Raw genomic sequence first — 26,411 nt, forward strand, 5'->3', positions numbered from 1 at the left:
TGAAAGCACTGTCGCGGGACCTGGTGCCGCGACTGGAAGCACGGGTTGCAATGCTTGGCGAGCCCGCAGCGGTGGAGCATTGCAACTTTTGATGGTTTTTCTGCGCCTCAAGCGGTCCACCTCCTAGCTGTTTCTGGATCTTCACACATAGCAGACTCTCAGTCACTCGTGTAGCCCATCATGCAATCTTGAGCCTTGCTGGTGCCAATTCAACTATTATCAACATCTGCAGCGCAGATCCTTAAAATGGACATCTACTATGAGGGCAGATGCATGTGGCCCACCCGTCGGCTTGCAGCTGCTTGTCTTTGGAAGTTTGCTCCCCACCATGCTCTCCCCGCTCTCTGCACAATCGCTTGAATCGGAGAGTCCATATGGCGGGGGCTTCTGGAATGTCTCTGCATACAGAGCTTATTGTGAGCACACAGAGTGAAGCAGGATCCTTGGCAATCCAGCTGCACCCATCAATTGTTGGATGCACAATTTCTGCCATTGCCTGACGATCCTGCTTCACTTTGTGTGCTCACAATGGGCTCTGTATGCAGAGATATTCCAGAAGCCCCCGCCATGTGAACTCTCCGATTCAAGCGATTGTGCAGAGAGCGGGGAGAGCATGGTGGGGAGCACAACATCCAAAGACAAGCAGCTGCAAGCCGACGGGTGGGCCACATGCACATGTATAGACCTGCGAATACTTAAGGTTGCAAGAGTCAGTTCATTGGAGGTCTTATAAATTATATTGACACATCTTTATTTTCTGAAAAGTCAAGTATCTTCTAAGGTCCTCCAGGGCCTCCTTCTCATCGCCATTACCCAAAATTTCGCAAAAAACCCAGCTTGACTTAACATGGTACAGAGAAGGACACGCGAGTGCTTCGCAGATACAGAATTCGCTCAACAACACATGATTGTAGTGCAGAAGGTGTTCTGGAGCATTGCAAGCCGAGCGACACTTTCTTTCGAGGCGGGGCTTCGCGCGAAGCTGCGGGAAGCTGGAGCGGATACTTTGCAAGTTTGAGGCGTGAAGGTGATATCTCATCTGTACATTCTGAATCGAGATACTTCAATTATTGTAGCGTTACAGGTATCATCTCATAATTACTGAAGGGATGGCCCTCGTGAATTTTCTGATATCAATAATTCTGGCCGCCCTGCAACTTGATGCTTGCTGAGCGAATCCAGTCAGGTCCTTTCCCCTTGATGTAAATCTGCTCTTCCTCATAGGCTGAATGGATACACTGTAAATGTCAATGCAGCTATTAGGGCCTCGCTCAACCTTTCGCTTTGGAATTGGTGCACTGCAGAGGTAAATCCCTTTGTTTCATATGGATGCTGCGACGTACTAGTAGTGTACCCGATTATCATTGGAAGAAAGCGATCTTCACAAGAAATGCTTTTAAACTTCCCTGCCCTCTGAAATGTAAGTACGTCTGCCAGGTTGTTACACAGGAGTTCTGATGAGAAAGCGGCTGTCCTCCTTAGAAATGCTTCTCATGGAATTACGAAGGCTAGCCAGAGACCCTTCCAAAGGGCTGTGCGCCCCGTTCCTGTAAAAATCGTCACAATCAGCAAGAACAACAGCGCAGGGGCAGAACTCTTGGCAGGTAGGTCAGCCAGAACATGCAAAACACAATTCCACAGTACCAAGGAAAAGAGAGATCATTAGAGAAGTGATGCTGGATCATTGCACCAGGTCTTGTGGAACAAATCACACGGTTTCATCAGGGCATGTTGATTCTAATTGATGCGCCCTGAACTGGCAGGCGAATGGATGCAAAAGCTGCAAAGATATACAGAGGCATCGGAAATGGTCATCCGGCCAAATCCAAAGAAGTCGTCAGAACCTACAGTGGCCATGCAGGCGGAAGGGGAGAAGGTCCTGAAAGCAATCAGACCACAGGTCAGCTTCTGCCATTCTGTTCTCCTAGCCATTTGATCTCCACTCTCTTTTCTTGTCATCTGAAGAATCACCAGCCAAGGATGGCCAGCCGCATGGGCTTCCTTTTCTTGCTTGTCTGGTGTTTTAAAGCAGCTGTGGCGCAGGACAGAGTGATTGTGTTGGATGAGAGGGGGAAGGAAGCGACCTCAGAGCAGTTTGCAAGCATACTTGCAGAGGTGAACATAAGCAATATTTGAATGGCAGCGATGCAGCATGGGATGATAGAATGTGCATGGCTGTGCTTCCTCAGACTCCATGCAGTGGTGCATTGATTCCAGGCACATCACCATAATGTGGCAAAGAAGTTTTGGACAGTGCTGTCAGGGTTCACAGAACGGAGATGTCTGCATATTGCGTCAGATATGGCAAAGGCAATGCTATAATGGGGGCTGGGGGTGTCTGCCAGGACAGGCCGGAGATGAGGGAGTGGGGGCAGTAGTGTTCTGCATAGGCGGACCATATGGCCACAGCGATGCAGTGCGCAAACGAGCATACTCCATGCTGAGTCTCTCAAAGTGTGTGCTGAATCATCAGGTGCGCTGCGATCGCCATGCCTCCTCTGCTTGTGGACGTGCCAGAACCTTGGAGTTACGTGCACTCGCTAGATTTGCGTTTCATTGCACAGGCCATGAGGCTCCTGTGTCGAGTCCTCCCACGCCTAAGAACTGATCTTTGGCTGCAGATCGCTCGGCTGGTATTGCTGGAGCAGCTGTACAGGGGTTGGACTATCATTAAGGGCGAGCCTTATCACCACTGAATCCATTCAATTAAGGTCTGCAGTAAGCGCTGAAGCAGAGGGCCTCATCACAAGCAGAACAATGCTGCCAAATGCCAGTGGCCATCGAAAGATGAGCTACAATGTGCTCAGGGAGATATGGGCAGGCTCCAAAACCTTGGGGATATGGACATGGAGATCGATACATGTCAACTAACGATAGTATCATGCAACCGTTTGATGTCGGTCATTCTGGTGTGCATCTAAAGATAGAATCCTCCTCAAGATAGGATTCTCCGGAGAGGTCACTTGGACCAATATTTATTTATTTAATATTCAATATTCTTTTGGGAGCACTGGCCACACCATCATATATATCTTGGATACTGCTGACACTCGATCGTGACAAAAGAAAGCTTTGAAACGCACGAGCCGGTTGGAACAAAAAACAAGATGATCCTATTGGACGACCGTTCTCTTGAACACAGCGCGCTCAACTGATGCCGGCAGGCTTGACATGGTGTAACCCATGCTGCGCAGCAGCACAGTGTACAGCACATGCATGAGGAAGATGTACAGCACTGCATTCACTATCAGCAGGGATGCCAGCACCACAATCACCACTGTTGGCGGAGGCGCCCCTGATGCCCCGATGAAGGCATTCATCTGATCCTGCATTTTCCAGTACCAAGACACATCAGATGCAAACATGGTGGAAAATCTACGCATGGTCAGTACAGTATGTTTCCTTTGCAAGTGTGCCGAGATCGTCATTCAAGCACTGCTGATGACAACTCTGCGTGTGCAAACCTTTCTAAATGCACAGCAGGCACAATGCCAGCGAATTCTGTCCTTCAAGACTCCTCAAAAGTGCAGCTGCCACCAAGGCTTCAAAGACACCGACTGGTTCACACGGTTTGGAAGATTAGCTCACCAGTAGGGAGTAGATGTTGGTCATGAGGATGGAGAAAAGGTTCTCGTTCATGATCCAGGACGACACAAGCACATACGCCATCATTCCACCCACTCGCACGAGCGCCCCAGCAGCCACGCTAAGAGCCCAGTGCATGCCCAGGGACCAAGATGCGCCTAATGTGGCCGCTAGGAGCCCCTGGTTGAGCAGGAATGTGAGGCTCTGCAGCGGTCCCTGCAAGACTGCACAGCAACATCCTCCATGAAAGGCCACAAGCAGACAATCAGGGGGTGGCTTTTTTGTTGCACACAAGGAGTTTACATGGCAAGGCAGTCGTTTGTCCTTACTTTTGGTGCTCGCTCTGCATTGATGTCTGCATTCCTCTTTCTAATGTGTAGAAAGCACAAAATGGCGAGCTGGTCACTAATTTCATCGAAGCAGTCACACAACAGGTTGTCAAAAGCTCTGCAGCCGTGCGAAGCACAACATGCATCCTGGCGGGTGCTTGTGTTCCCAAGAGCTCTGCATGCTTCTGCATCTGAAGGGATAGCTCTTGGCAGAAGCCTGCATTCCAAGAGCTTTACATGTCCTCAGTGCTGAGGGGGAAGTTCTCACCAAGGAGCAGGAAGCAGGTGGCTGTCATAGTCTTCCGTCCAGCAGCAGGACCCCAGCGCATGGCAGAGACAACTATGGGCATCGGCTGAAAGTACCCCAGGTAGGACTGCAGCTTCAGGATGGTTGCTACCACGTACACAACGCCGCCCACTGCTGCCAGCATCGCTGTCTCCACCAGCCTCTACGTTGCATGCATTGATCAATTCCTGCGATCTGGATCATGCGAGTCCAACCAATATGTGCACGCCCTTCTCTTCAAGCACGTATCAAAACAAATGAGACTGCAAGGCACCATGTCAGAGCGAGATGGCACCCTCCTACCTGCGTCCGTTCAAGATCGTACGTGACGCCTCGTTCCTCTGCCTGATGCTTCCTGAGGGCGACAGAAAATTTTTCTGCAGCATTGCTTGCATCAGGTTCGGTCGCCTGGGTTCCTGATGTGCAGGCTGTCTGCAAGCCCGAGCTCCTCAGATCAATATTTTCACCGACTCGAAAGCAGCGTCGCTGGCCATCCAAGCCAATGCCTGCATAATGCACCTTGGAGTTTCTCACCAGCGATTCTAGTTGCTTCAAATGTGTCCCAAGGTCTCCAATATTGCTCATGCTACAACAGAGTTGACAAGCTGCATCCCACCTGTCCTGCACCAATTCTTGGCCTTTGCGCTATGTCTGATCACTTTTGATCGAATATTTCGACCAAATCCACCGCATTTCACAAGATGACGGCCATACAGATGATTGACAGACATTTAAAGGTTGTCATCTGATCTGCAAGGTGTCTGAGGGAGCGTCGCCGCTCAACGATGTTGACATGGGATCGATGTGGATTCTGCGCATCTATCCAATATTGTCTAAATAATGTTGTCGCACTTGTTGCTGAAGTCTGATCTATTTGGCGCACGTGCCACCTGCTGCTCGCACATGTTTCCATGCCGGCCCTAGCACTGCAACTGCAGGCATCTGAGCGCCTCTTGTGTCGACTTCATTGATTTAAAAAGAAAACTGAGTGGCAGCCCTCAGCATGAGGTATGTATACACGTCCTCATGCATTGCCGGTGTATGGGCCACCGGCATGCTTCTATTGCCCGTTGCTTTGCTGATCATGGCTACTTGTTAGCTATCAAAGACGTCAATCATAAGACTAGTAGATCACATAACATCCTGCAGGCTCCTCTGACCATGCATCATCGCCATAGCTGAGGACCATCCATGTCCTTTGCAGCTATTTCATGCATGCATTCCGTGCCATATGGTGCCACCGTCCAAAATGGAACCAGAGGATCCCACAACGCAGTACATCCTTGCCACATTTCCAACCACCGACAGCATACAATAATATATGTCACGCTTATAAATCCGTAGTCATGTTCGCCAGGCAACTGGCTTGAGGGAGGCAGCGGCTCGCTCCCCCTTGACCTCAAGGGAGCCGGTTGTCAGACCCTCGACCGCACCAAATCTGGTGGGCAGAGTGCCCAGCCACTTCCATGCTCTGCCTGGGGAGCTCTCTCCAAGCAGCACATCCCTGTAGGCCTCCAGAATAGGCTCCACCTGATCTGCTGGCTCATCCACGAGCTCCACCCTGAAGCAGCCAATACCCGCCGAGGCCAGGTCTCGGGCATGCCACAGCCCTGCGCAGCGCACTGCCTTCGCTGAAAAACAGGGCATTTATGCACCCCTCTTGCATGCGCCCACCCCATTATCATTGCACACTTCCTTTGTACAGTTTGCAGCCAGCAGAGGTGCCTTAATGCCAGCTCTCCATATTTCAGAAAGTCCTTTTCTCTCCTCAACGTTCAAGAAGCAGAACACCCGTAATACAGCTGGCTGCTTTATCGCGCACAGCCAAGTCAGCCGTAAGGGCTCACAAAACGGGTAATCACATGTGGATCTGCACATGTGACATTTCTGTATGCCATAAAATTATTTGGGAAGCATGCCACGAAGAATTGCGCGCACCGGACTGCGCCTGCGCGTTGAAGACGGTGTTGCGGCAGCCCTCGTCGGCCAGCACGAGGTGGTCATGTCCTTGGCCGTCGCGCAGATGCAGCGCATTTGACTCGCACGGATGCCCGCAGTCCAAATGCGAGTTGCCGCTGCACGCAGTCACCATCAGAGATCAGGACTGTGTGGACTGTCATAGGAATAGCAAAGGCAACAGTCACAAACTCTGCTCAAGGGGAATGTCACTGGAGACAGAAGATATCAAATACAGCGCAAAGGGCATTGTAAACATGATCTCCGTTTGCCGCCGTCCAGGCATTTGTTGAGGCAGTTTGAGGAAAAGATCGGATCAGGATACATGTGCTCTGCAAGATTGTGGTAGCACACACCTGGAGAGGAAGCGGCAGAAGACACAGTGCTCCGTGTGGAAGATGGGCAGGTGCTGATGCACTATGGCCTCCAGCTGGCCAGCCCTGCATAGAACAAAAACTACACATTGAACTTTTGGGAAGACAATGAATTCAAGCAGTCAACCAGCTATAAAGCAGCTGGAACAATCCGATTCTTTGACTGGGCAAACAAATAAGACAGCCTGCAAGACGCAACACAAAGGCACTTTGACCCCCATTCGAGAGGTGCATGCAGCTCGCTCACATGCAAGAGGCCCCAAGAGGCATGCTGCGCTTTGCAGTGGCCCACATCCTAACCCCAGCTCATATCCCCCAAATACCAGGGAATAAATCCAAGGACCCACCTCTCAGGCCCCAGGTTCCTGGCCAAAGCGGCCATCTGCGCAGCGTTGAGGTCGTGGGTGGGTGTGAGCCGCGCGAGGCCCTGGCCCAGCAGCAGATCCGCGCTCAGCACGTTGGCCGCATTGAGGGAGAAGTCTCCCTCCAGCACCGGCATGTGCGCTTCCAGGGACGGCAAGTAGTCACCTATTTCAGCACAGATCATATCAATTCCCTGCTAGGCACTTGAATTACTGGCAAGAGGGCCGTGTGCTCTGTGAGCTAAAAATCTCAGGTACAGATCACTTTTGGATCCCCTTGGATCCCATCCCCTGGCAGGGGGTTCGAACACTTTGTAAGCAACTTGCACTAAGTTCTGAATGTCTTCAACTTCTTCTGGCGGACCTCTGGGCCCTCGATTTGGTTATTCCATTTGAGGCCTTCATGGTTATTTCATGAAGGCCTCAAAGCCCAGAAGATGATATGATTTGCAGAGTGAGCAGAAGAAATATCCATAAGCCATGATGCCGTAGTGACTATACTGCTCACCTGGCTGGCCGAGCTCCCTGAGCTGATGCAGCAGCCCCGAGCTGCGCAGCAGCAGGGCGTCCGGCTGCAGTTTCAGATAAAATCGCGCAAGCCGCTCCTCTCCAGGCTTCAAAATTCGAGGTGTTGCCACGACACAGCGCTTGGCCGCTGCCCTGACCAGCGCCACTGCCTGTCGCAGGCCGTGGACTTCCAGAAAGTCCAGAATGACCTCCTGCAGCCACTGCACGCTGCAGGCCACCTCTACCTGCACCCCAAAGCAACAATATACTCAGAATTCTTCTGAAACATTGTTCGGTGCGCAGATAGGCCTTCTGTGCCGAACTGAAGGGGTCTGTTGGTTGCTTGTAGCCTCGCAGGGCATGGCATAGGGATTATATCGTTTATTAGACCAGCTCAGGCCTGAGGAGATCTGGGAAATGAAAGTTCGGTGAATGTGTGAAAGAGGCAGGGTGCTGCCTCACATGAGCCATTCGAGTCTGCCAAAGCCACAAAAGCTTCTTGAAATATTGCGGGGAAACAACTGTTACTGCGTCCTCACAAGCTATCTATATGGATTGATTCCTCACCTGCGCCATGGATCTGCAGAGCACGCGAAGCTGCGGCTCCGGCTTCAAAGCAGCCGCCTCTCCGCTGGCATGTCCGCCGGCGGCGGCGAGGAGGTCAGGCAGCACTGTGCCGGATGCCATGCTGTCTGCCTTGTTATGCACTGATAGCGCTCTGACACACTGCTCTGCCGCGGCTCTCCGCACGGCCTTCAGCTCGCTCAGCGGCAGAAACAGGCCTGCGCAGCGCATTAAATACCCTCAGAGGGTTCACACCAAGGGGGAGAAAAAGACAACATCTCTCAGCATGAGCGGGGGCGGGTATTTTGTAGCTCTTGACCAAACATCAAAGCAATACCTTCATTAACGCCTGATCCATACCAAGTTGTGATGTAGCTTAAAAGGCATTTGTGGCAGATATTTACGCTTGTTTCTTGCCCAGTCGTTGTCCATGTGATTGTTAGCACATGTGTTACAGCTTCCAGGAATCCTGGCTGCTAGCTCAAACTAAATGTTACTCTCCAGCGCCGTTCTGCCGGATCACATGTTTACTCCTTTACATTTGTCCCCCAATCTTTCCAGAGATCAGCTTCTTCAGCTGGCATGGTCAATCAGGTCAAATATAGCTCTTCAGAGAGTGTGGCATGCGGCGGCTGCGCACCAGCACCGAGGTCCAATGCAGACGTGTCCAGGTCACCGAGGCAGAGAGTGTTCTCGCCAAGTTGGCCCAGGGCGTCGCGCAGCGAAGACTCATCCATCGGCCGCTTGGCCGCCGGCTGCAGGGGTACCTGTGAGAGGGCGTGCCCCACGCGGCGGCCGCCCATGAATAGCTCTAGCTCCAGCGCCTGAGATAAGCATGAGCAAACATTTAGCAATCTAACCAGGAGCACTTATCCGAAAGTTTGTTCCAGGCGAGCGAGTATGCCATCGTCACCTGTTTCTTAGTTGCAGTTTCCACAAATGTAATAATGAGCTTCGCAGCGCCCTGTGAGGATTTTCTTCCTAAGTTCAACCAAGCATGAAAGAATGTGTGCATGGCAGTGGGAGCGCCAAGTCAGGAGAAGGGCTGTTTCCCTCCAATGGGCTCCCCTTGCCTGAGGTAACCCCCCTGTGCCTTGGCGCGTGCCCCCGAACGAGAGTCTAGTGCCGCGCTCCCTCCAGAAACCATGTTCAAGCTTGAAAGTGACAAATGCGAGCGCCGCACCTGGCCGAGGGAGCCGGACGCGCGCGCATCCACGGCCACCTTGCGCATCTGCGCGCTGGGCAGTGAGTCATAGGACGCTCGCGCCTGCGCCTCCACTGCCGCGTCCTTGTTGCGCCACAACAGATCTCCCACCTGGTCATGTCAGCATACAGAGTAAAATTACTACCTGGAAGGTAAAGAATAATAGATCATCCTGTTGCATGCCACCACACAAGCGTGCAGGACCTCAGTCCTCACACAAGCCTTCAGCTGGCTGCACGCTACATTTGGTAGCGTGCAGCCAAGAGAGTCATGGCTTCTAACTTAAAGAACCCAGGCTTCCGGCAGAGGAGACACGGAGTGTTTTAGGGAAAAGCTTGTTCCAGCTACCGCTCACATGACAATCCATGCAATGAAATCAGACCCACCTTGATGTTTCTGAGGTCTATCTGTCCCGGTCCGAATGTCAGCTTTGCCACTGCGCCGTCGCCCTTACTGCGCCCCTTGGCAGACTTTATGTCATATATTGTGCCGCCCTCCTCATCTTTGTCGGGTGCCCCCGCATCAAAGACCACGCCGTCTCCCCTTTTTAAATCCCCTTCCTGCGCTCCAGAAACCCCATATCCACGTAAGAAACATGCTTTGACTCCTCCGCCGTGCACGCCATGCATGCATGTTCTTTGGTACGGTTCCCAAGAAGCAAAGCAAATCATGCATGGTTTGCAGCTGCGTGCAAACACGAGGTATATCACATGCAGCGATGTCACATGCACCCCTGCGCATGCAGAAATGAGACGTACAACAAGAAAGAGGCGCGCACCAGAACTTGGATGCTGACGGTGCCTGATTTGGCGTCCACAAAGGCCACCTTGCCCACTAATACACCCCTGTGCCTCGGTGCACGCCCGCGGACGAGTGTCTGATGCTGCGGCCCCTCCAAGAATCCTGGCGTAAGACCCCTGTGCTCCTCGTCCTGCCCCCTGGCAAACACCTGACACACCAACCACAGCTCGGACTTGTCTCCTCAAAGCTAGTTTTTAGTCACTCCTCATTTTGATACCTCAGGACTGTGGCATGCAAGTGAGCTCTGCATATGTGCCATGTCATCAAGACAGGGGTGCAATGGCACGCATGGCTCAAGATAATGCTCGGTATCATGTATCAAAGTTGCAAGAGACCCAGCAGAGGCTAGTTGCCTCCCTGAAGCAACACAAACGACTGCAAATGAGCTGGCACGGTCAGGAAGGGCCAAGCATGCTTCAGCCACTTCAACACACCTGGTGGAGTGCCTTCCGCTGCTGCTCTGTGACGAGCTGTGTAGCCTTTGATGATGCGCTGCCATCTCCTGCGTTCTCCAGCTCAAGCTGGTCCCAGGCAGCATCGACAGCTTGCCTGTAGGCCAGCGTGGTGACTGCCACGTACTCCGGCCCCTTGAGGCGTCCCTCTATCTTGAGGCAGGACACACCTGCCTTGATGAGGCTCGGGATGGAGTCCAGCGCCATCAAATCCTGTATAGGGAACCACAAGCGCACTGTCAGCATAGCTGCATCTAGATCTCGCCCGCTAGCGCTTATGGCATTTATGCATGAAGGTCCAGTGCAGGCCCATGGAGGTAGCGCACTTCTGTAGCAGATATTAGAGGAAATAATGCAGGGACGACTCAAGAGGCCGGCTTGTATCCTGCAGTACTGCCGGGCAGGCTGACACTTCCAATATCAGCACACATGACCAGAAGGATGTACTATGTGATGTAAGCAAGCTTTGGAGAGCCTGCGTACATGCAAGTCCCAGGAAATCAGGAGTACCTGTGATTTTCAGGGAAGCTTTATCTAAAACTGGAAGGTCTCATTCCAACTCTTACCTGGGGGCTGAGCAGATATTTGATATCGCCCAGGTCTCGAAGGGCGCCGTTGACCACGAGGCCATATGGCATGCGGCAGGCTTGCGCACATTGACCCCTGTTGGCAGACCGGCCGCCCCAGGCCTCTGATGAAAAACATTGTCCGCTGCACCACAGAAATTACAAGCAAAGCTTCAGAGCTGTTTTCATCCTGTGAGCGAAGGGCAAATTACTGCTGTTGTACGCTATCGCGCTGCTAGAGGGCTGGCAGCGAGCATGGGGAATGAGTCAGCTGCTTTGAATGACTGCTATGGCTTGTGCATATATCAATGCCGTCCACCATTCTCAGGGTCCCTGTCAGGGACCTAGATCAAGGGATGCCATCATGTGCATGAGGGGTGCAAGCCGATTCAACAGCAGAGGGCGGGCAGCACCTGTAAGAGACGCAGAGTGCGCCGTGTACGAATGCCTCCACCTCAGCGGGTGACTCAGCGCCGACGCGCGCGATGTCGCCCACGCTCAGCTCACGGCCCACCACGACGCGGTCAACGCCCAATGCACGAGCAAACTCCGCGCCCTGTGATTGCACCTTCCGTTGGCTGGAAATCTACAGCATGTCCTTAGTCCGCCAGATCTAGAAGATCACCTCAGTGTAATTGGGGCCATCATGGATATGGCCTGCCCACATCTGAATTGAGCTGCAAGATCAGGGGTCGGGAAGCTCAAAATAGCAGCGAATTTACACATAGCTGCAGAGCAGAAACTTGAAATTTCTCAAGCAAGTGCCACGTGCGGACCACTCTAGTTACAACTGTGGGGATATGCTGATCTGTGCCAAGACATCATAAGCATACAACTGGCCCTGCTGGCTGGGAAGACTGACCTCTGATGACGTAATGGACATCTGTGTTGAGCCATGTATCGGCAGCGATGGCGCCACGCGCCTGATCAGGCGAACAACTCCCACATCCTGCAGACCATGCAAAGCCTCACAGAATATCATTATTCACCAAGAAAATTTCTACGCACTGATGTAGGGGCCAAAATCGGAATATTATTCCCACCGATAATGAGGCACCAGGACCTGCTTGTGTAGCGAGCTTTTGATGTGATTGTGAGCTTATGGAGAAAAGAGACTCCCTCTGCAGAATGCAGAGGCATGCAAGACTACATCAAGTGGATAGTAACTAGCTGGCTGGTCGCAGCAAATGTGCTCATTTGAAATGCCATACTGAGCTCTATATTGTGAGGATCCGAAAAAGGGGTAGGCTGTGGAGAGAGGGAGACTGCCTGCACAATGACGGCATCCACGCCGCATGCTGCAATGTGATGGATGTGCTTCTCCACCGAGGCGAGCTCCTCGTCAAACACCAGGACGTTGACTGTGACGAAGCCTTTCACTCCACGCTCATGGAGGTACATCATCACCTGAGCACAGTGATATCGAAGTCAATACGGTATGCGATCCAAATAAAGGTTTGTATTTTCAGAGTGGCAGTAATGTTGTCTCCTGATGTCTGGTTACAGGATGTAATACGGCACCAGAGGCACCGAAGGGCAGTTGGAGGCAGTGAGTCTAGCATGCATGCAAATTAACAACTAGAGTTGAGCACCTCTTCCAGTTCCTCTGGGGTGAAGTTGGCGGCTCGAGCGCGGGCGTTGAAGGTGGAGAGGCCGAAATACACAGCGTCTGCTCCATTCTCCACTGCTGCGCGCAGCTGGGGCCAGCCGCCAGCAGGTGCTAGCACCTCTGGTTTCCTGAGGGGCTGAGGGGCTGTGCCGCCCGCCAAACATTGGGATCGCCCTTCGAGATGATCTGTGTCTTTTTGGACATTTAATGAGCTCGCCACAACTTCGTCCCTTGTGTCTTCAGTGGCTGGCTGTGCCACTAGCTGGGGAGCAGATCTGCTCACAAGGGATCTCTGGGAGGCTGCAGTATTGCAGAATAGTGGGTTGCTGCTTCTGTATTTTTTCGATTCGTAAAGACAATGACAGGCTAGGCCAGCTGGCCAAAGCTTGCCGCTAGGACACGGCGTGGATGTAAAGGCTAGATTCTGCATTCGCTATTTTCGTTCTTATCCCCGCAATAGCGGACGCTCAGTATAAATATTACTCGTGAAGTAATGTTCTTCCCATTAGTATAAGCATCCTCCAAGGTAGTTTAACACACACATCACGGTGGCAAGCAGGTGTTGCAGGAGCTGCGAGCGAAACAGTTCCCAAGAGCCCAACTCTTTTCTATAGGGCCTGCAGTTTGCCACCAATGGGAAGTATTGTGGAGCTTCTACTGGTTGTTGTGGTGCTTCAGGCAGAAACTTTCGGGTTTACGGCACGTGATCCCACGTGCGCCAAAACACCAAGTTCTTGACCTATAGCTTCCTTTCATGCACATCTTTCGATCGCAAATCATTTTCAAGGAACATATAGAAGATCTCAAATGCAGACGCACTCAAATATAGATCTTTGACTTAAAAACCACCATGTTCGGGTGTTATCTGCCCTTACCGGAAGCAAGATGTTCGCTTTACTCGTCTACTAGCCCGCTGATAAGCACATCAGATCAGCGCTTGGCTCATAGTTTGCGCTTTAATCTGACACAGAAATTATTCCAGGAGCTTCCAGCCCACCCGCGTCTCTTCCGGCGGCACAATGCAGTGTCGGAAGACTACTGGCTCCCTCCTGGAGAGCTATCAGAAATAGATAGAAACGCTGGCCTTGATGCTCCAGAGAACATCTTCAGATGTTTTGGCTGCACAGAAGCAGAATGCCAGGTCTGTGTGCTGTGCTACCGTGAACCCCATGCCACAGAGCATCCCACGAAGGAATTCTTGCCACTCAGGCCTCATGTTCAGATATTCCAGGCGCTCAAAGCCACCTGATGGTCATTATATCGTGGGTTGCACCAATACTGAGAGCGTGCGGATTTTCTGTTGTGCTGCAGGGCCCAAAGGGCTGCGCCAAAATTCCTTGGAGGCTGGAACCGGGTGGCTACTTGAAAAATATCCTTAACGCTCGTGTATATGATATAGCGGTGGGTGGCATGACACCTACTTTCTTGAATTGCAGAGTTTGCAGTATTCCAAACTCATCTGCGAACATTCAGGGGTCTGTGGGTTGATTCAAGATGCAGGATCCCACATCCATGCTGGCTGCATTACTGACTTTGTTCACTGGCTTACAAAGTGAGTAGAAGCTGGCTGGCTGCAGATTGAGACTCCTCTTGAGGAAGCAAAGCAGCTCAGCGATGAGCTGGGGAATACCCTGCTGCTTAAGCGGGAAGACCTGCAAGCGGTATGCACATGTCCAATGCCTCTGTCATATCAACAGCACCTCACTTTCTGCGTTAGGATGACAAGCGTTTCTGACCAAATTGGGGGAGCGCTATCAAATGAAGATACCGCATGTGGAGCATTCCATGCGGCACCACTTCTGTCGTTGTCAGAGAGCCTCTTATTTGTGGTGTTGCTAGTATCCTGTAACAAGGATGGCGTCCCGTGCCAGGTGTTTTCCTTCAAAGTCCGGGGCGCGTTCAATAAACTGGCGCAGCTGAGTCAGGAGGAGCTGGACCGAGGTGTTATCTGCGCCTCTGCTGGCAACCATGCTCAGGGAGTGGCGCTGGCAGCCCGGACTCTGGTGAGAGTCTCCTTTTGCACTGACACTTGGATTCTCCTGACATTTCTCTGGCAATACAGGCTAACATAATCAAGCCATTCTCAGCACATGTGCACACGTGCTGCTGTTGTGGAAAGCCGATGAGACCTCCAATGACACCTGGCATATTGCTAATGGCCCTCTGACGCACAACTTGCATGCGTCACTTTCTCAATGTTGATGCCATGTTCCTGTTTCGATACAGGGCTGCCACGCAACCATCTGCATGCCCCCCACGACGACAGCCATAAAGATAGAGGCGGTCAGGCGCTTGGGCGGTGAAATTGAACTTGTTGGGCAAACGTACGCAGAAGCCCAAACGCATGCCAGAGTAGGTCATTACATCTTGCAAAAAGCGTTTGCTGCTCCCAGAAAGATCTGTCATTCTCAAAGCCTCACACGTAGGTGGCTTGTTGCAACACACCGGTCCTTGGACCCAGATATTACAAGGCGACAAAAGTGGACTGACACTCGTGTCCGGTGTGTTTTCCTTTGTAGGAAAGGGCATTGAAGGAGGATAAGATCTTTGTGTCGGCGTTTGACGACCCGTACATTATTGCAGGGCAGGTGATCCCCAAAATACCTTCTCCACTTTGCACATCGAAGCACGGGAAGTATGAGAGGATGTAGCAAGACATCTTCACCGCCTTTGATGCAGCATTGAACTTTCTGAAATATTACACTGGTGTGCAGAGGTGTCAGCGCAAAGGGCACCCCTTCTTAATTGTCTATTTGAGGTTGCATGAATGACATCTCAAGCTCTGAGCTCTTACATATTGCTGCAGGGCACGATGGGCTTAGAAATCCTCCGCCACTGCCCTGCGCATTTGAGGCGAGACTTGCACGCTATCTTTGTACCAATCGGCGGGGGAGGTACAGTTGCCTGCCACATAAAACTTTAGAGCCACAGTCCATGCTGTACTGTCTGCACCGCTGTTCTGGCACGCTTGGGCGCCTCAGATAAATTAGTAGCACAACTGGCCCCAGCTGTTCTGGCATGCTTCGGCGCCTCAAATAAATCAGTACCACAATTCGGCACAGCTGTTCTGGCATGCTTCGGCGCCTCTAATAAGTTCGTAGCACAACTTGGCACAGCTGTTCTGGCATGCTTCGGCGCCTCAAATAAGTTAGTGGCACAACACTCAGCACGGCTGAAATCGCCATTCAGGGATCAGATCGAACAACATGGGTGCAGGTATGGCGGCGGGTATTGCAGCTCTGGTGAAAGAGATCGACCCCGGCATTTTGGTCATCGGCGTTGAGCCCACAGGGGCCAACAAGATGGCCATAAGCCTGAAGACTGGAAAGCGGGTCTCCCTCGACAATGTTCGCCTCTTTAAGCACCCTGTTCATGAGTTGCATTTGCGAATGTGTTAATTGTTTTAGTGCCGGTATGCTGAGACAGTGGCAAGGTGTCCTGCACGGCAATAGTTGCAGCCTCAGTACTGCTAATTACAATGCAGAACATTTGCCTGTTTTTGTCAGTTTATTTTGATTTGCATGCGCAGATTGATGTTTTTGCTGATGGGGTGGCCATCAAGGAGCCCGGGGCGGAGTGCTTCAGACTACTGCGCAAATTTCTTGATGGCGTCCTGCTGGTGACACCCCTTATTTCAGCCTTGTGCACCAGTTACAAGCAAGCATGTCTAGTGCTGTGCGATTGTTCCACCTTCCCTTAATCGTTAAGGAGAGCTGACAGCTGGAATGGGCACGATTGTCTGGCTTGTTCATAACTGTCTAGGTCTTGTCAGCCCATGTTCAAAGGAGCACCTTGTGTCCAATGTGTCTGAAGTGGTCATGAATGTCAGAAGATGTCTGATATATATCTGATACTTGTCTAGTGCGTCTGGTGAGGTCCTGAAAGTCTCAATATGTCTGATCAATGTCTGATACTTCTTTGCCTGTGCCTAATTTGTCCAATGGGGTCCAGAGCATGTCCAAAACATGGCCAGCTGGTTCTAGCTAGGGGTGTAAAAAAATCTCTTGTGTGATTGTGTTGCAGGTAGACAATGCCTCAATTTGCGCAGCCATCAAGGATGTCTTCAATGAGACCCGCACAATCCTTGAGCCGGCCGGGGCAGTTGCCGTCGCCGGCGTGAAGGCATACTTGAAGGCCCGGCCCGAGATTAAGGTGCAGCTCATTTGCAGCCCAAATCTTTATGCTCCTCAGGGTTGGAGAGCTCCAATCCCCCTGCTTTAGAGTTCTCTGTGCTCTCGGGTCCGGGAGAAGATTGCATTTTCAATGCATGCATGTTTACTCAACGAGGCATGCGCTTCTTCCCTACTTGGCGCTCGCACTGTCTTGTTTTTTACCTGGTTTCATCCACCGTCATGCGTGTGCATGACTTGCAGATTCTTGTGCTGCTGTGGCTCATGCCTGGCTGTGTGCTGTGCAGGGCAAGACGATGGTTGCTGTCACGAGCGGCGCAAACATGAACTTTGACCGCCTGCGGCTTGTCACGGAGCTGGCAGACCTGGGCGCCAATGTAGGCATCCAATTTCCACTCCCATGCTGTTATAACAGGCATCACTTGTCCTTTGACAGCTTTGTTGTCACAGCCCTGATTGTTGCCAGAACAGACCCATCCGTCAATTGGATGTTTTCCTCTGCTTCCTCCCCTTGTCCAAAGAGAGCTTGCTGAATGTGAAAGTCAATGTGTCTGTTCTGCAGAGAGAAGCAATGTTGATGAGTACAATCTCTGGGCGGCCGGGGACACTGCGCGAGTTTGTCAATATGGCCGTTCCAGAAGGCACTCACCTCAACATCACAGAGCTGCGCCACAGGTAGGGCCTTGAAGTGTCTGATCCTCACCAAACTTTGTTCAATGCTGCTTTTCTTGAGAAGGTCTACGCCAGATGCCAAGGCACAGGAGGCATCTGCAAGTGCTTGGCAATTTTTCGAGATCCAGGCACTTTCTTTTGATCCTTTATCTAGTTTCCCAGTGTTTACCACCCTCCCACGGTGGGGCTGGCTTGCCAGATTCCTCAATGCCACCCCCATCAACTGCAAAGTGATGAACGCATATTCGGAAACTGAAGTTTTGAATTTTGAATTTGAAATTTTCATCTAATGAGAGAATGTGATGAATAAAATTCGAGAATGAGCTCAAATAATATAACAAAGAAACTTGAATATCATTTCAAATGTCTAATTTTAAATGTTCGAGATTTTTAATTTGGGGCTCATTGGGGCAGGTACACGGAGGACCGGGACTGCCAAGTGCTGTGGTCGGTGGGACTGCGCACAGAGTCAGACCTGACATCAGTGCTTGAGCGAGTGACTGCTGCTGGGACGCCCACACAGGACATCTCTGGCATCGAAGAGGCACAGGTGTCCATCCCTGTCACTCTCTTACCGTGCACATGCGCCTAAATGATATTTTCTGCCTGCTTAAGCTTGGAATGACTTCTTTGGCAGCATGGCAGGGATGGCAATCCCACCAATCACCATTAAGACCTGCAAACACACCTGCCTTGACAGTAGTTGGCGCAACAACAGAAAATCCAAAAGCTTCAAGGATGTGTTGCTCAGCTGTCATAAGTGTAGGTGCATGTGCGCCATCTGGTCGGGGGAAGAGCCAGAGGGGACCAGCAGCTGAGCAATGAGCAGCTGTTCACCGTGGCGGGCCCTGAGCGCGTTGGAGCGGTGAGTAAAGCGTCTTCATAATAGCGCAGAGCTCAGAAATGATCTGCTTTCAGGATTGTGGTGCTACATGATGATGGGTGCTGGATGGCTTTTGATCACCTCAATCAAGCAAACCTTGGATCATTGATGTGTCACTGAGTGCACGCTGGGCCAGAGTTTTAGCGACCAGGCTGCAGCTGATATATAGTAACTTTTGCTTGGCTGCTGCAGGTGCGGCAACTCCTGAACGCACTGGGCACTACCTGGAATGTGCGCTCCTAATCAGACCCATTGCTATTGAACCTGATAAGAATTGTCCTGAGAAATAGATTACTGGGAATCCTTGCATTGCCAGGATCTCGCGCTCTCTTTCGTGCTGAGACACACGCGGGAGATATGAATTTTACCTAATAAAAGTGAGATTATGTGTTGTGCAGGTGACACTGTTCCATTACAGGAAGACGGGCAACAGGAGCTCGCCAATCCTCCTTGGTTTAGAGGTCCCACCCGGCTCTGCAGAGAAGCTTACTGCCACAACAAAGGCAAGCATTGATTTCATCCTGCTATGAATTTGCGAAGTGTGATGCACTGACGTCTCTCCACTCTTGGAGCCTGAAACCATGAAAATGTGTAGTGTAGTGCAGTGTAGTGCAGTCTAGTGTAGAATTGTAGCCAAATTTTGGCTGCACTGATGGCAATAGCCTCATCTGCCGCAATTTTGGTGGCTGGCCATTTTGAGGATTGGCGCTGCAAGTGAAAATCATAGAGATCTGCTATCTTGTCAAAGACATGATTCTTGCATGATGTGGTTTCTTGGCATCTTTGAAAAGGTGAATTCAAAATGGTCCATGCGCAGGCACTCGCGCCACAAGGCTTCACTTTCGCTGAGGTCAAGCCGGAGGCCAGAGCTGTCTTTGACCAGTTCCTCTGATTGCCTCGCTTGCTGAAGCACGGCGTGACCTGCATCTGTTGTGGTGCTGTGTGGCACGGAGGGCTGTGAAGGAAATGTCAACCTAGTTTGTCCTTGCAGCTACCACTGTTTCGGTGTGACAGACACGAGATGCATTTGATTTAGCATCTGCTACAATAGGTACTGACCATAGTTGGGACATTTGAAAGGGATTTGTTTTTGTCAGAACTGATGCAGGCCTTTATGCTTACACTGTACACTACTATTATCGCGGATGTTACGGCATTGAAGTTGGGCTGCTCAATTTACGTGTGCAGCATTAATTGAGAGAGAATTTCTTCTTCCTCTGTGCTGGTGGACTGGGTAATTTATCGTCCTAGAGAGCTGCCTTCTGCCTTTTATATTGCGCGATGTCACCAGGACAGCATTGAAAATTTGGGTTTAGAGCGGCCCGCGGTGTTTTCGAATACACTTTTTAAATTCGATTGCACAACTTGCATGCAGGCACTGCACGGCCCTGCATGCTCTGCCATGTGGTTTGTCCCTCGGCCATCAAGTAAGTGAAGCTGTTGCAGATCTGTAATTGCAGTCTCTGGGGCCCTGGGAAGGCCTGAAATGACATCAGGTGGACCTCAAGTTCTCAAACAACGCCACGTTGGACACCCCATCAAATTCGAAATTGAGTTCAACATTTAACATCATGGACTTTCAAGAAAAGCTGCATCCAAAAGACATTCTGATTGTACAGCCTGCTCACCAAATAAGTCGATTCCGAAACACTCACACCTGTTCAACGTAGTTACCTTGATACCTGACTGGCTGTGATGGCCATCAAAGTCATCGTGCAGCACGGAAAGAATGCGTATGAAGTGCTGGCAGGTTTGTACACCAACTTTCAAAGTATCAATACTGCAGCTTATTTGGAAGGCACATTTGGTGTGCAGTCGAAGCATGTCTACAGCCATCTTGGGAAACAATCTTGAATCAATGGGATCTAGAGGACAACATGTAATCAATAAATTCGTTTCATTCGTAGAATTGAATATATTTTTGCAGGCTTTTGAGCACAGTGTGCACTGTCTTTATATTGTCCATTTTTTAAGGTTTCCTGTGGATGGTACAGAAACCGTGGATGACTTGATTCAGAAGGTGGAGGATGCTTCTGGGGTCTTTGCTCGGCACCAGAGACTCATTTTCAGAGGAAAAATGCTCGAAAGAGGATCAAATATGGATGAATCGAAGCTGAAAGATGGGTCCAAGGTCATGCTCATGGCCTCTTCAACAACTGCCACTCAGGTGGGGTTTCAATGGGTGTTGAATTGCTGCAATCATGACGTTGTAGATTCCCACATAATAAACTATTATATCAGAGTAAGTCTCACGTCAGAGTGAGCTTGCAGGGGCAGGTAGCTGCACAAGACCTCGCGAAAGCCAAAGCTGCTGAGGCACGACGGCGAGCGCAGCAGCAACTCCAAGAAAAAGACAAGAAAGCTGCTCTGTTGCGCGCGCCAGCGGGTCTCCTGCAGAGCTGGCAGGTGCAGCATTCCAAGGCCTTGCCCCCACACATCTATATACACAAGTTGCTGCTAGGTCTTGAATGCTCACCTCTCCTCCATGTTTCGGAGCCTTGCGAAACAAAAGGTGTGTTTGTGCTTGCAGGAGCGGGCAGCAGTCTGGGGGAAGACCGGCGTGGCCACAATTCGAGATGCAGGGGTGGCAGAGGTTCCCAGTCAACTCTGGGACTTGGGTGAGTCATTGCGCGCGGCGGACTTGGGCGGCAACCGGCTGACATGCCTGCCATCAAACATCGCATCGCTAAAATCCCTCACCCGGCTGCGGCTGAGCGGCAACCGGCTTGTCTCAGAGGGTGTTCCCTGGGCGCAGCTTGCGGCGCTGACCCAGCTTACTGTGCTTGCCTTGGACCACAACAAGTGAGTACCAGTTCACTCAATGTGAAAGTACCAATGTTGACACCTTCCATACCCCTACTACGCCACCATGGCAGTAAGCACGTGATGCAACAAGCAAGACAGACCATCCATGTTCCTGAAGAGTTGCTACCGCTGTCCAATGCATTCACAAATAGCCCCGGGACTCTCAACTGAGGAGTGCTGTTTGCTTGCAGGTTGACGGACATCTCCGATGGCGTAAGAGCTCTACAAAGCCTGCAGAGCCTCAATCTGGCTCACAATTCTCTGACTCAGCTGCCAGCAGCGGTGGGGCAGCTAACTGCACTGAGAAGACTGGACTTGAGGAACAACCAGCTACAGAGCCTGCCAGATCAGCTAGGCAGCTGCAGCGCGTTGAAAGAGCTAGATGCAGCGGAGAATACCTTGACGGCGTTGCCGGAATCAGTGGGACGCCTGCAAAAGCTTCGCTCCCTTCTGCTGGACAAGAACAGGTCCGGCCTCCTCCAGAATGACCCTCTTTCCTGGCTGAATGCCCATATGATCCCAAGGAATAGAACACCCTTCTGGTGATCCAAGTTTGTTGAAGTGTCATCGTACATCGGGCCAAAATTGTGTCTGTCTATGAGGGGGTGTCTGACATGTGATGGTGTTATTGACCAGGCTGAAGGGCGTGCCAGCAGCAGTGCTGAGGAATTGTGGCGCGCTTGCCACTCTGACGCTGCACGGCAATCCCATGACTGTGGAGCAGCTGCGAGAGTCGGACGGCTTCGCGGAATTCAACGCCCGGCGCTGCGCAAAGCATGACAAGCAGGTACCTGGCCCCTGGCAATTCTGACTATCTGTGTTCATCATTTGTATTTGCGGATAGGAGCACTCTGTAGCTCTCCTCTGCTCACTTCTATGGAATAAACCATGATGCTCAGCTTGACAGGTTCAGTGTGTCTGAGAAAGGGTGGTGTTAACGTCTGCATGTGGTGCGTTGCAGCTGGAGATGCAGGTCTTTGCGCTGTCAGGGGGGTTTGATGAGGGGGCAGACCAAGTACAGTGGCAGAGCTGGGGAGCAGCGCCCAAGAAGTGATCAGCTTGGAGCGCCAAAATGCCAGAGTGCTGCCACAAGGGTCCAGGCTTATTATTGTGTGAGCTATGTTTATGGTCCCATGTCATGAGGAGATGTGTTCCAGTGAGTGGTAGCCAAGGCCCTGAACGTTGAGATTAATTGCAGATCGGTTGAGGAAACATGAGGTGGTAAAGGTTACAGCGACAGCTGAGTGCACTAGGAATTCATGGCTCAATTGAATGCATGCTGACTCAGAGACAAAGCCGTCATACTCATTAACGAGACATGCACATGCATCACATGTGCGAGCGGCCAGCAGTCATAGATCTATAGAGAACAACAGACATTCGAAATTATAGAATGGGACCATGAAACTGTGTGAATTCGAATCGAAATTTGAATTTGAATACTAGACGATTAAACAAGTCTGCCACTCTCCGATGACCATATGATCCAGCAGCAGGACATTCCTTGAAGCAGATTCAGCCTCCTCTTCTAGACTACCACTCCATGCATTAAAGATCCACATGTCTTGCTGCAGCCCTACATGGGTTTTATTCAACTGATCTGATTCTACTAATTAGATTATAACGATGTCTCCTGGCAAAATCTTGGACAGGGTTGAACAGAAGAGCACAAAGCACAGAACAAACAGAAGAAGGTAAAGGATTAATTAGTAATAGCTGCGAGGCCGGCCTTAAGAAGTTCCACTACCCATGCGAAAAGGGCAGCTTAAGGGTCGCTCGTGGGTTTGACATCTTCTTCAATATGCCGTCTGACTCTTACCATGGGCTTGTTGAATTTCAATACACCTCTGGTCCACCCAAAATACGCATTGCCAGCCAAGAGTGGAAGGCAGGTGACAAACTAACTGGAGTGGATCAAAAACGCCCACAAGGGGTCTGGCAGGACGCCCTTGGGCCTTTCACACAGCCCTGTCAAAGCACTATTACACTGCAGCACTCATGCAGAAGCGCCTCAGCTTGCCCTCAGGTAGAGGTCAGTGATGGTGATCGCCCTGCAAGGCACTGAAAACGATGGGCACAATACTGCCCAGCAGCACTGCTGCCAGCTCCCCACGACTCAGCTTGCCCTTATTGCCCATAATCTCAGGGAGGATATGGATGCACGCCGCGTACAGGAATGTGCCTCCCGAGAAGAGCACGCAGAGCGCTATGTTCTCCTGTGCATGCATACATGAATTTTGTTAGTCATCTGCACACTGTCATTCTGCCATCCGGCCACCGTGGCCAGCCGTGAAGTCCCGATCAAAGTTCTAGGCTGATGACGCTTCTGTCAACAGTGCGATACTGAGTCTGCAGTATCTTTGATGCTCCCAAACGGATCAGCTCTGGCCCCATGACCGTTTTCAGAGACCCCAATTTTTAAATGCCGTGGGAATCAGGCAGCTGAAAGGTCAGATCACCATGCATCTAACAGATCGTCCCTGGACACGGGTTCATACCTGGGAGGAGAGCACGGGAGCGATGTTGATCAGGATGAAAGTGGCTACTGCGACTATAGGGGAGGCTCCGGCAAAGAGTAGCAGGGCGCCACGCGTGCGCAGCCAGCTCCAGCGCGCGCTCAGCAGGTAGGTGGACAGACCAAACGCCACCGGTGCCTGCACATTACACAAACACATAGTTGCATTTCTCAGACGGGCAAACCATACTCCATGCAGAGAAGATGACGAGTTCCATTTAAAAGACAACGTTTCGTAGGACAGCAGGCCTCTTAGTCCTTCCTACCGTAAACTTGATTTGCAAGACTTGAGCAGGTAACTTGTGTATATGATATGTCAGAAGATGATCAGTCATGAAAAGATGAGACAACTTCTGGCATGCATTGGAGCAGGGAGCAGCGAGGATTGTGCAGGGTAAGCACCTTGTGAAGAACCATGGCCACCGCCACCAGGAAGGACAGGGATGCGGACGTGCTGACGCTGGAGGCACCCACTGCGAAGCCGTCCGCCGCTGAATGCACCAGCAGGCCCACAAACGCCCTGCTCGCTGCCTCGCTCTGCCCCTAAATGCGACAGAAGTGAGCCTCAGTCGCAGACATAATCCCGGCGAGGATTGGTGATTCTAGGAAAACAGGCGAGACAGAACCACAATGATTGTTGGTGGTGCCCTGTGATGTGTGCATTGTGTCATCATGGCCCCTTGTTGTTCATGCATGTCATTGGCAAGCTCATGTGAGCAATGATCCTGCTTGCCCATCATGAGGTGTCTGTGACTCACTGCTTGACTGCAGGCCAGGGTCACATTCATTTCAGAAAGGTGATGCAACGGAATGCTAGCAATAGTGGTGAATTTTGGTTTGCGGACTCTCTCACCCTCTGGGCATGGGTAGTTTCATCCTCAGGATCCCCATCGCTGAGGTGGTCATGCTCGCGACGCAGCGCGTGGATGTTGCCGCTGCTGCTTACAGGAGTGTGCGCATGTGCATGTGCATGACCCCCTCCTACCATTGCCTGCTGCACATGGTCCAGCAGGAGCATAGTCAAGAAGCCAGCCACTAGAATGGCTCCCACGGACCAGTCGGGCAGATCAACACCTGCAAACAGGCACACCAGATGTCCTGCCATAATTTCCAGAACTCACAGCAATAATGCATGCATGTCTCTGGTGCGGACCGTCATGCAACTACAAAATGTGTCCTTGAAAATGTGCACAAGCATGGCAAAATGCATGAAGATGTCATGCATGATGGCTTCCAAATTATTGGGCTGTTCCATGGCAGCTGTATGCCAGCCTTGTGAATATGAAGAAGCGAGCAGTTCACTGTGACATACCTGGTTCGTGCTGTGCGGACTGGAAAGCATGGAAGCCTTCGGGTATGATCACAGACAGAGCTGTGCCCACCAGCAGCCCAGCACCAAGCGCTCCCATCACAGCCAATTTCCCTTCAGACACCTGCACCAATGCAGCATTATAGTATCAAGCTGGGTTTTCTGCGTCAGACACAGCAAAAAGGTGCATGGTTCAAGGCAAATTTTGCATGCAGGGCATGAAATCAGTGGCATGGATGTCCACCAACAGGGTCAGAGTGGCTTGCCTCCATTAGTAAGGGCACCATGCCAGATCCTAGGGCAGCCAGAAACATGACCACGCATGTGACCCCAAGGTGCCACACTGTGCTGAGCGCCATTTTGCTGCTGGTGGCTGGCGCAGATGAGTTGCAGATGCTGTTGGCAGCAGCTTCGGGGCCGGGGACAGGAGGGGTCCTGGGAAGGTTTGAGCCCGTAGCAATGTGATCCTTTCAGCTTGGAGTGAAATCACGCCCAGAGCAGTCCATTGTTGGTTGCATGGCAATCGAATTGCAGATATCAGTAGATCTAGGAATAGGTGGCTTAAGATAGAATTTTCCTCTGTCTATCCTGCGAGGGCAACAAGCAGAAACTTTCACTGCACTGAATTGCTCTAGGGACCCTCCACGTCCTGCAAGAACGATTTCATGCTCCAAACACATAACTGGAGGAAATTTAGCAATGAAAGATAGAGCGTGCCAGATATAGGAGGGCCAAGACGTGTTGATCTGGCCTTGCTTGGAGCGGGTCCTTTGGTTACGATGGAGTTTAGACAATAAGATCTGCAAGGCACAAGACAACACAGTTTTGCACCGATGACGGTTGTAATCATACTAGATTAAATACTTGTACTGAGGAAAAAGCGTAAGAAAAGATCCAAGTAGGCATCCTCACAGACGTGTGCTTGGGCCATTGACCATGCCAAACACAAAAGTCAGTATAGACAGATAAAACTGTGTGAGTATGATGGAGGGGGGCCTACAAATAATTCGTTAGATTATAGTCTCGTTGACGAAGACTGCGCTGGTCTCAAGAGCGTGATTTTCAGAGGGCATGCTCCGGGGAGGATCTCAAAATGTCAGTAGATGAACCAGCGCCGTTCGTCAGGATTCACTTGAAAGATTACATGCAGGTTTCATTTTGTCTTTATGCCTGTAAATGTGCACAGAACGGTTTGATCTGGGTCATCAGGCGAGGTGATGAACGACATGGGACCTGGCACGCCCCTGCAGCCGCAATCTGACTAGATCGCATGCATGCACAATCCCACCTTCCATCTCTCTTTCAATCCATATTGCGCTTTGGATCTCTCCCAGTGAGATCCGGTCTGAGTTGATATTTGTAAGATGAATCAGATGTTTCGTTTCCATGTCGCCCCAGGCGAATTCACACAAGCATCTACACTAACTCCTCATGGCCTCTCTTTGCTTCCATCACTCACCTCTTGGGGCGCAATTACCCCATATTATGCTTCATGTCACAAC

The 26,411-nt window shown here is 51.2% G+C and overlaps 6 protein-coding genes across 6 annotated transcripts; 3 read left to right on the forward strand and 3 right to left on the reverse strand.

Moving 5' to 3' along the window:
* Positions 1–1,483: 1,483 nt before the first annotated feature.
* Positions 1,484–2,696, forward strand: COCSUDRAFT_20430 (DUF163-domain-containing protein; the record flags this gene model as incomplete). Its single annotated transcript, XM_005643201.1, has 5 exons — positions 1,484–1,604; positions 1,764–1,900; positions 2,044–2,115; positions 2,351–2,473; positions 2,622–2,696. Coding segments are annotated over 5 exons (528 nt in total), but the record flags the coding sequence as incomplete, so codon positions are not given.
* A 417-nt stretch (positions 2,697–3,113) lies between these two features.
* On the reverse strand, positions 3,114–4,360 carry COCSUDRAFT_20460 (hypothetical protein; the record flags this gene model as incomplete). The annotated part of the gene is made up of 3 exons (XM_005643202.1): positions 3,114–3,326; positions 3,589–3,787; positions 4,152–4,360. Coding segments are annotated over 3 exons (621 nt in total), but the record flags the coding sequence as incomplete, so codon positions are not given.
* Positions 4,361–5,167: 807 nt separating this feature from the next.
* On the reverse strand, positions 5,168–13,025 carry COCSUDRAFT_68172 (hypothetical protein; the record flags this gene model as incomplete). The annotated part of the gene is made up of 17 exons (XM_005643203.1): positions 5,168–5,810; positions 6,139–6,275; positions 6,513–6,596; positions 6,878–7,058; positions 7,401–7,644; positions 7,967–8,181; positions 8,604–8,787; positions 9,147–9,278; positions 9,554–9,727; positions 9,946–10,116; positions 10,403–10,633; positions 10,987–11,131; positions 11,400–11,542; positions 11,849–11,935; positions 12,262–12,393; positions 12,579–12,739; positions 12,995–13,025. The coding sequence occupies 17 exons, from the start codon at positions 13,023–13,025 to the stop codon at positions 5,545–5,547; spliced, it is 2,718 nt and encodes a 905-aa protein (XP_005643260.1). The 3' UTR covers positions 5,168–5,544.
* Positions 13,026–13,445: 420 nt separating this feature from the next.
* Positions 13,446–18,810, forward strand: COCSUDRAFT_20334 (threonine deaminase; the record flags this gene model as incomplete). Its single annotated transcript, XM_005643204.1, has 16 exons — positions 13,446–13,736; positions 13,907–14,000; positions 14,159–14,256; positions 14,467–14,598; positions 14,822–14,947; positions 15,115–15,183; positions 15,402–15,489; positions 15,812–15,942; positions 16,125–16,214; positions 16,619–16,747; positions 17,013–17,102; positions 17,288–17,400; positions 17,812–17,947; positions 18,164–18,262; positions 18,473–18,511; positions 18,679–18,810. 16 exons carry the CDS (start codon positions 13,446–13,448, stop codon positions 18,808–18,810), a joined length of 1,857 nt encoding a protein of 618 aa, XP_005643261.1.
* A 1,328-nt stretch (positions 18,811–20,138) lies between these two features.
* COCSUDRAFT_20432 (L domain-like protein) lies at positions 20,139–22,139 on the forward strand (the record flags this gene model as incomplete). The annotated part of the gene is made up of 5 exons (XM_005643205.1): positions 20,139–20,447; positions 20,742–21,082; positions 21,277–21,552; positions 21,722–21,872; positions 22,047–22,139. The coding sequence occupies 5 exons, from the start codon at positions 20,139–20,141 to the stop codon at positions 22,137–22,139; spliced, it is 1,170 nt and encodes a 389-aa protein (XP_005643262.1).
* A 979-nt stretch (positions 22,140–23,118) lies between these two features.
* On the reverse strand, positions 23,119–25,268 carry COCSUDRAFT_45190 (Zinc/iron permease; the record flags this gene model as incomplete). The annotated part of the gene is made up of 6 exons (XM_005643206.1): positions 23,119–23,301; positions 23,584–23,739; positions 24,003–24,143; positions 24,454–24,674; positions 24,913–25,033; positions 25,194–25,268. The coding sequence occupies 6 exons, from the start codon at positions 25,266–25,268 to the stop codon at positions 23,119–23,121; spliced, it is 897 nt and encodes a 298-aa protein (XP_005643263.1).
* Between the last annotated feature and the right edge of the window lie 1,143 nt (positions 25,269–26,411).

The sequence above is a fragment of the Coccomyxa subellipsoidea genome (assembly GCF_000258705.1).
Source record: "Coccomyxa subellipsoidea C-169, whole genome shotgun sequence".
In the NCBI taxonomy this organism is placed as follows: domain Eukaryota; kingdom Viridiplantae; phylum Chlorophyta; class Trebouxiophyceae; family Coccomyxaceae; genus Coccomyxa; species Coccomyxa subellipsoidea.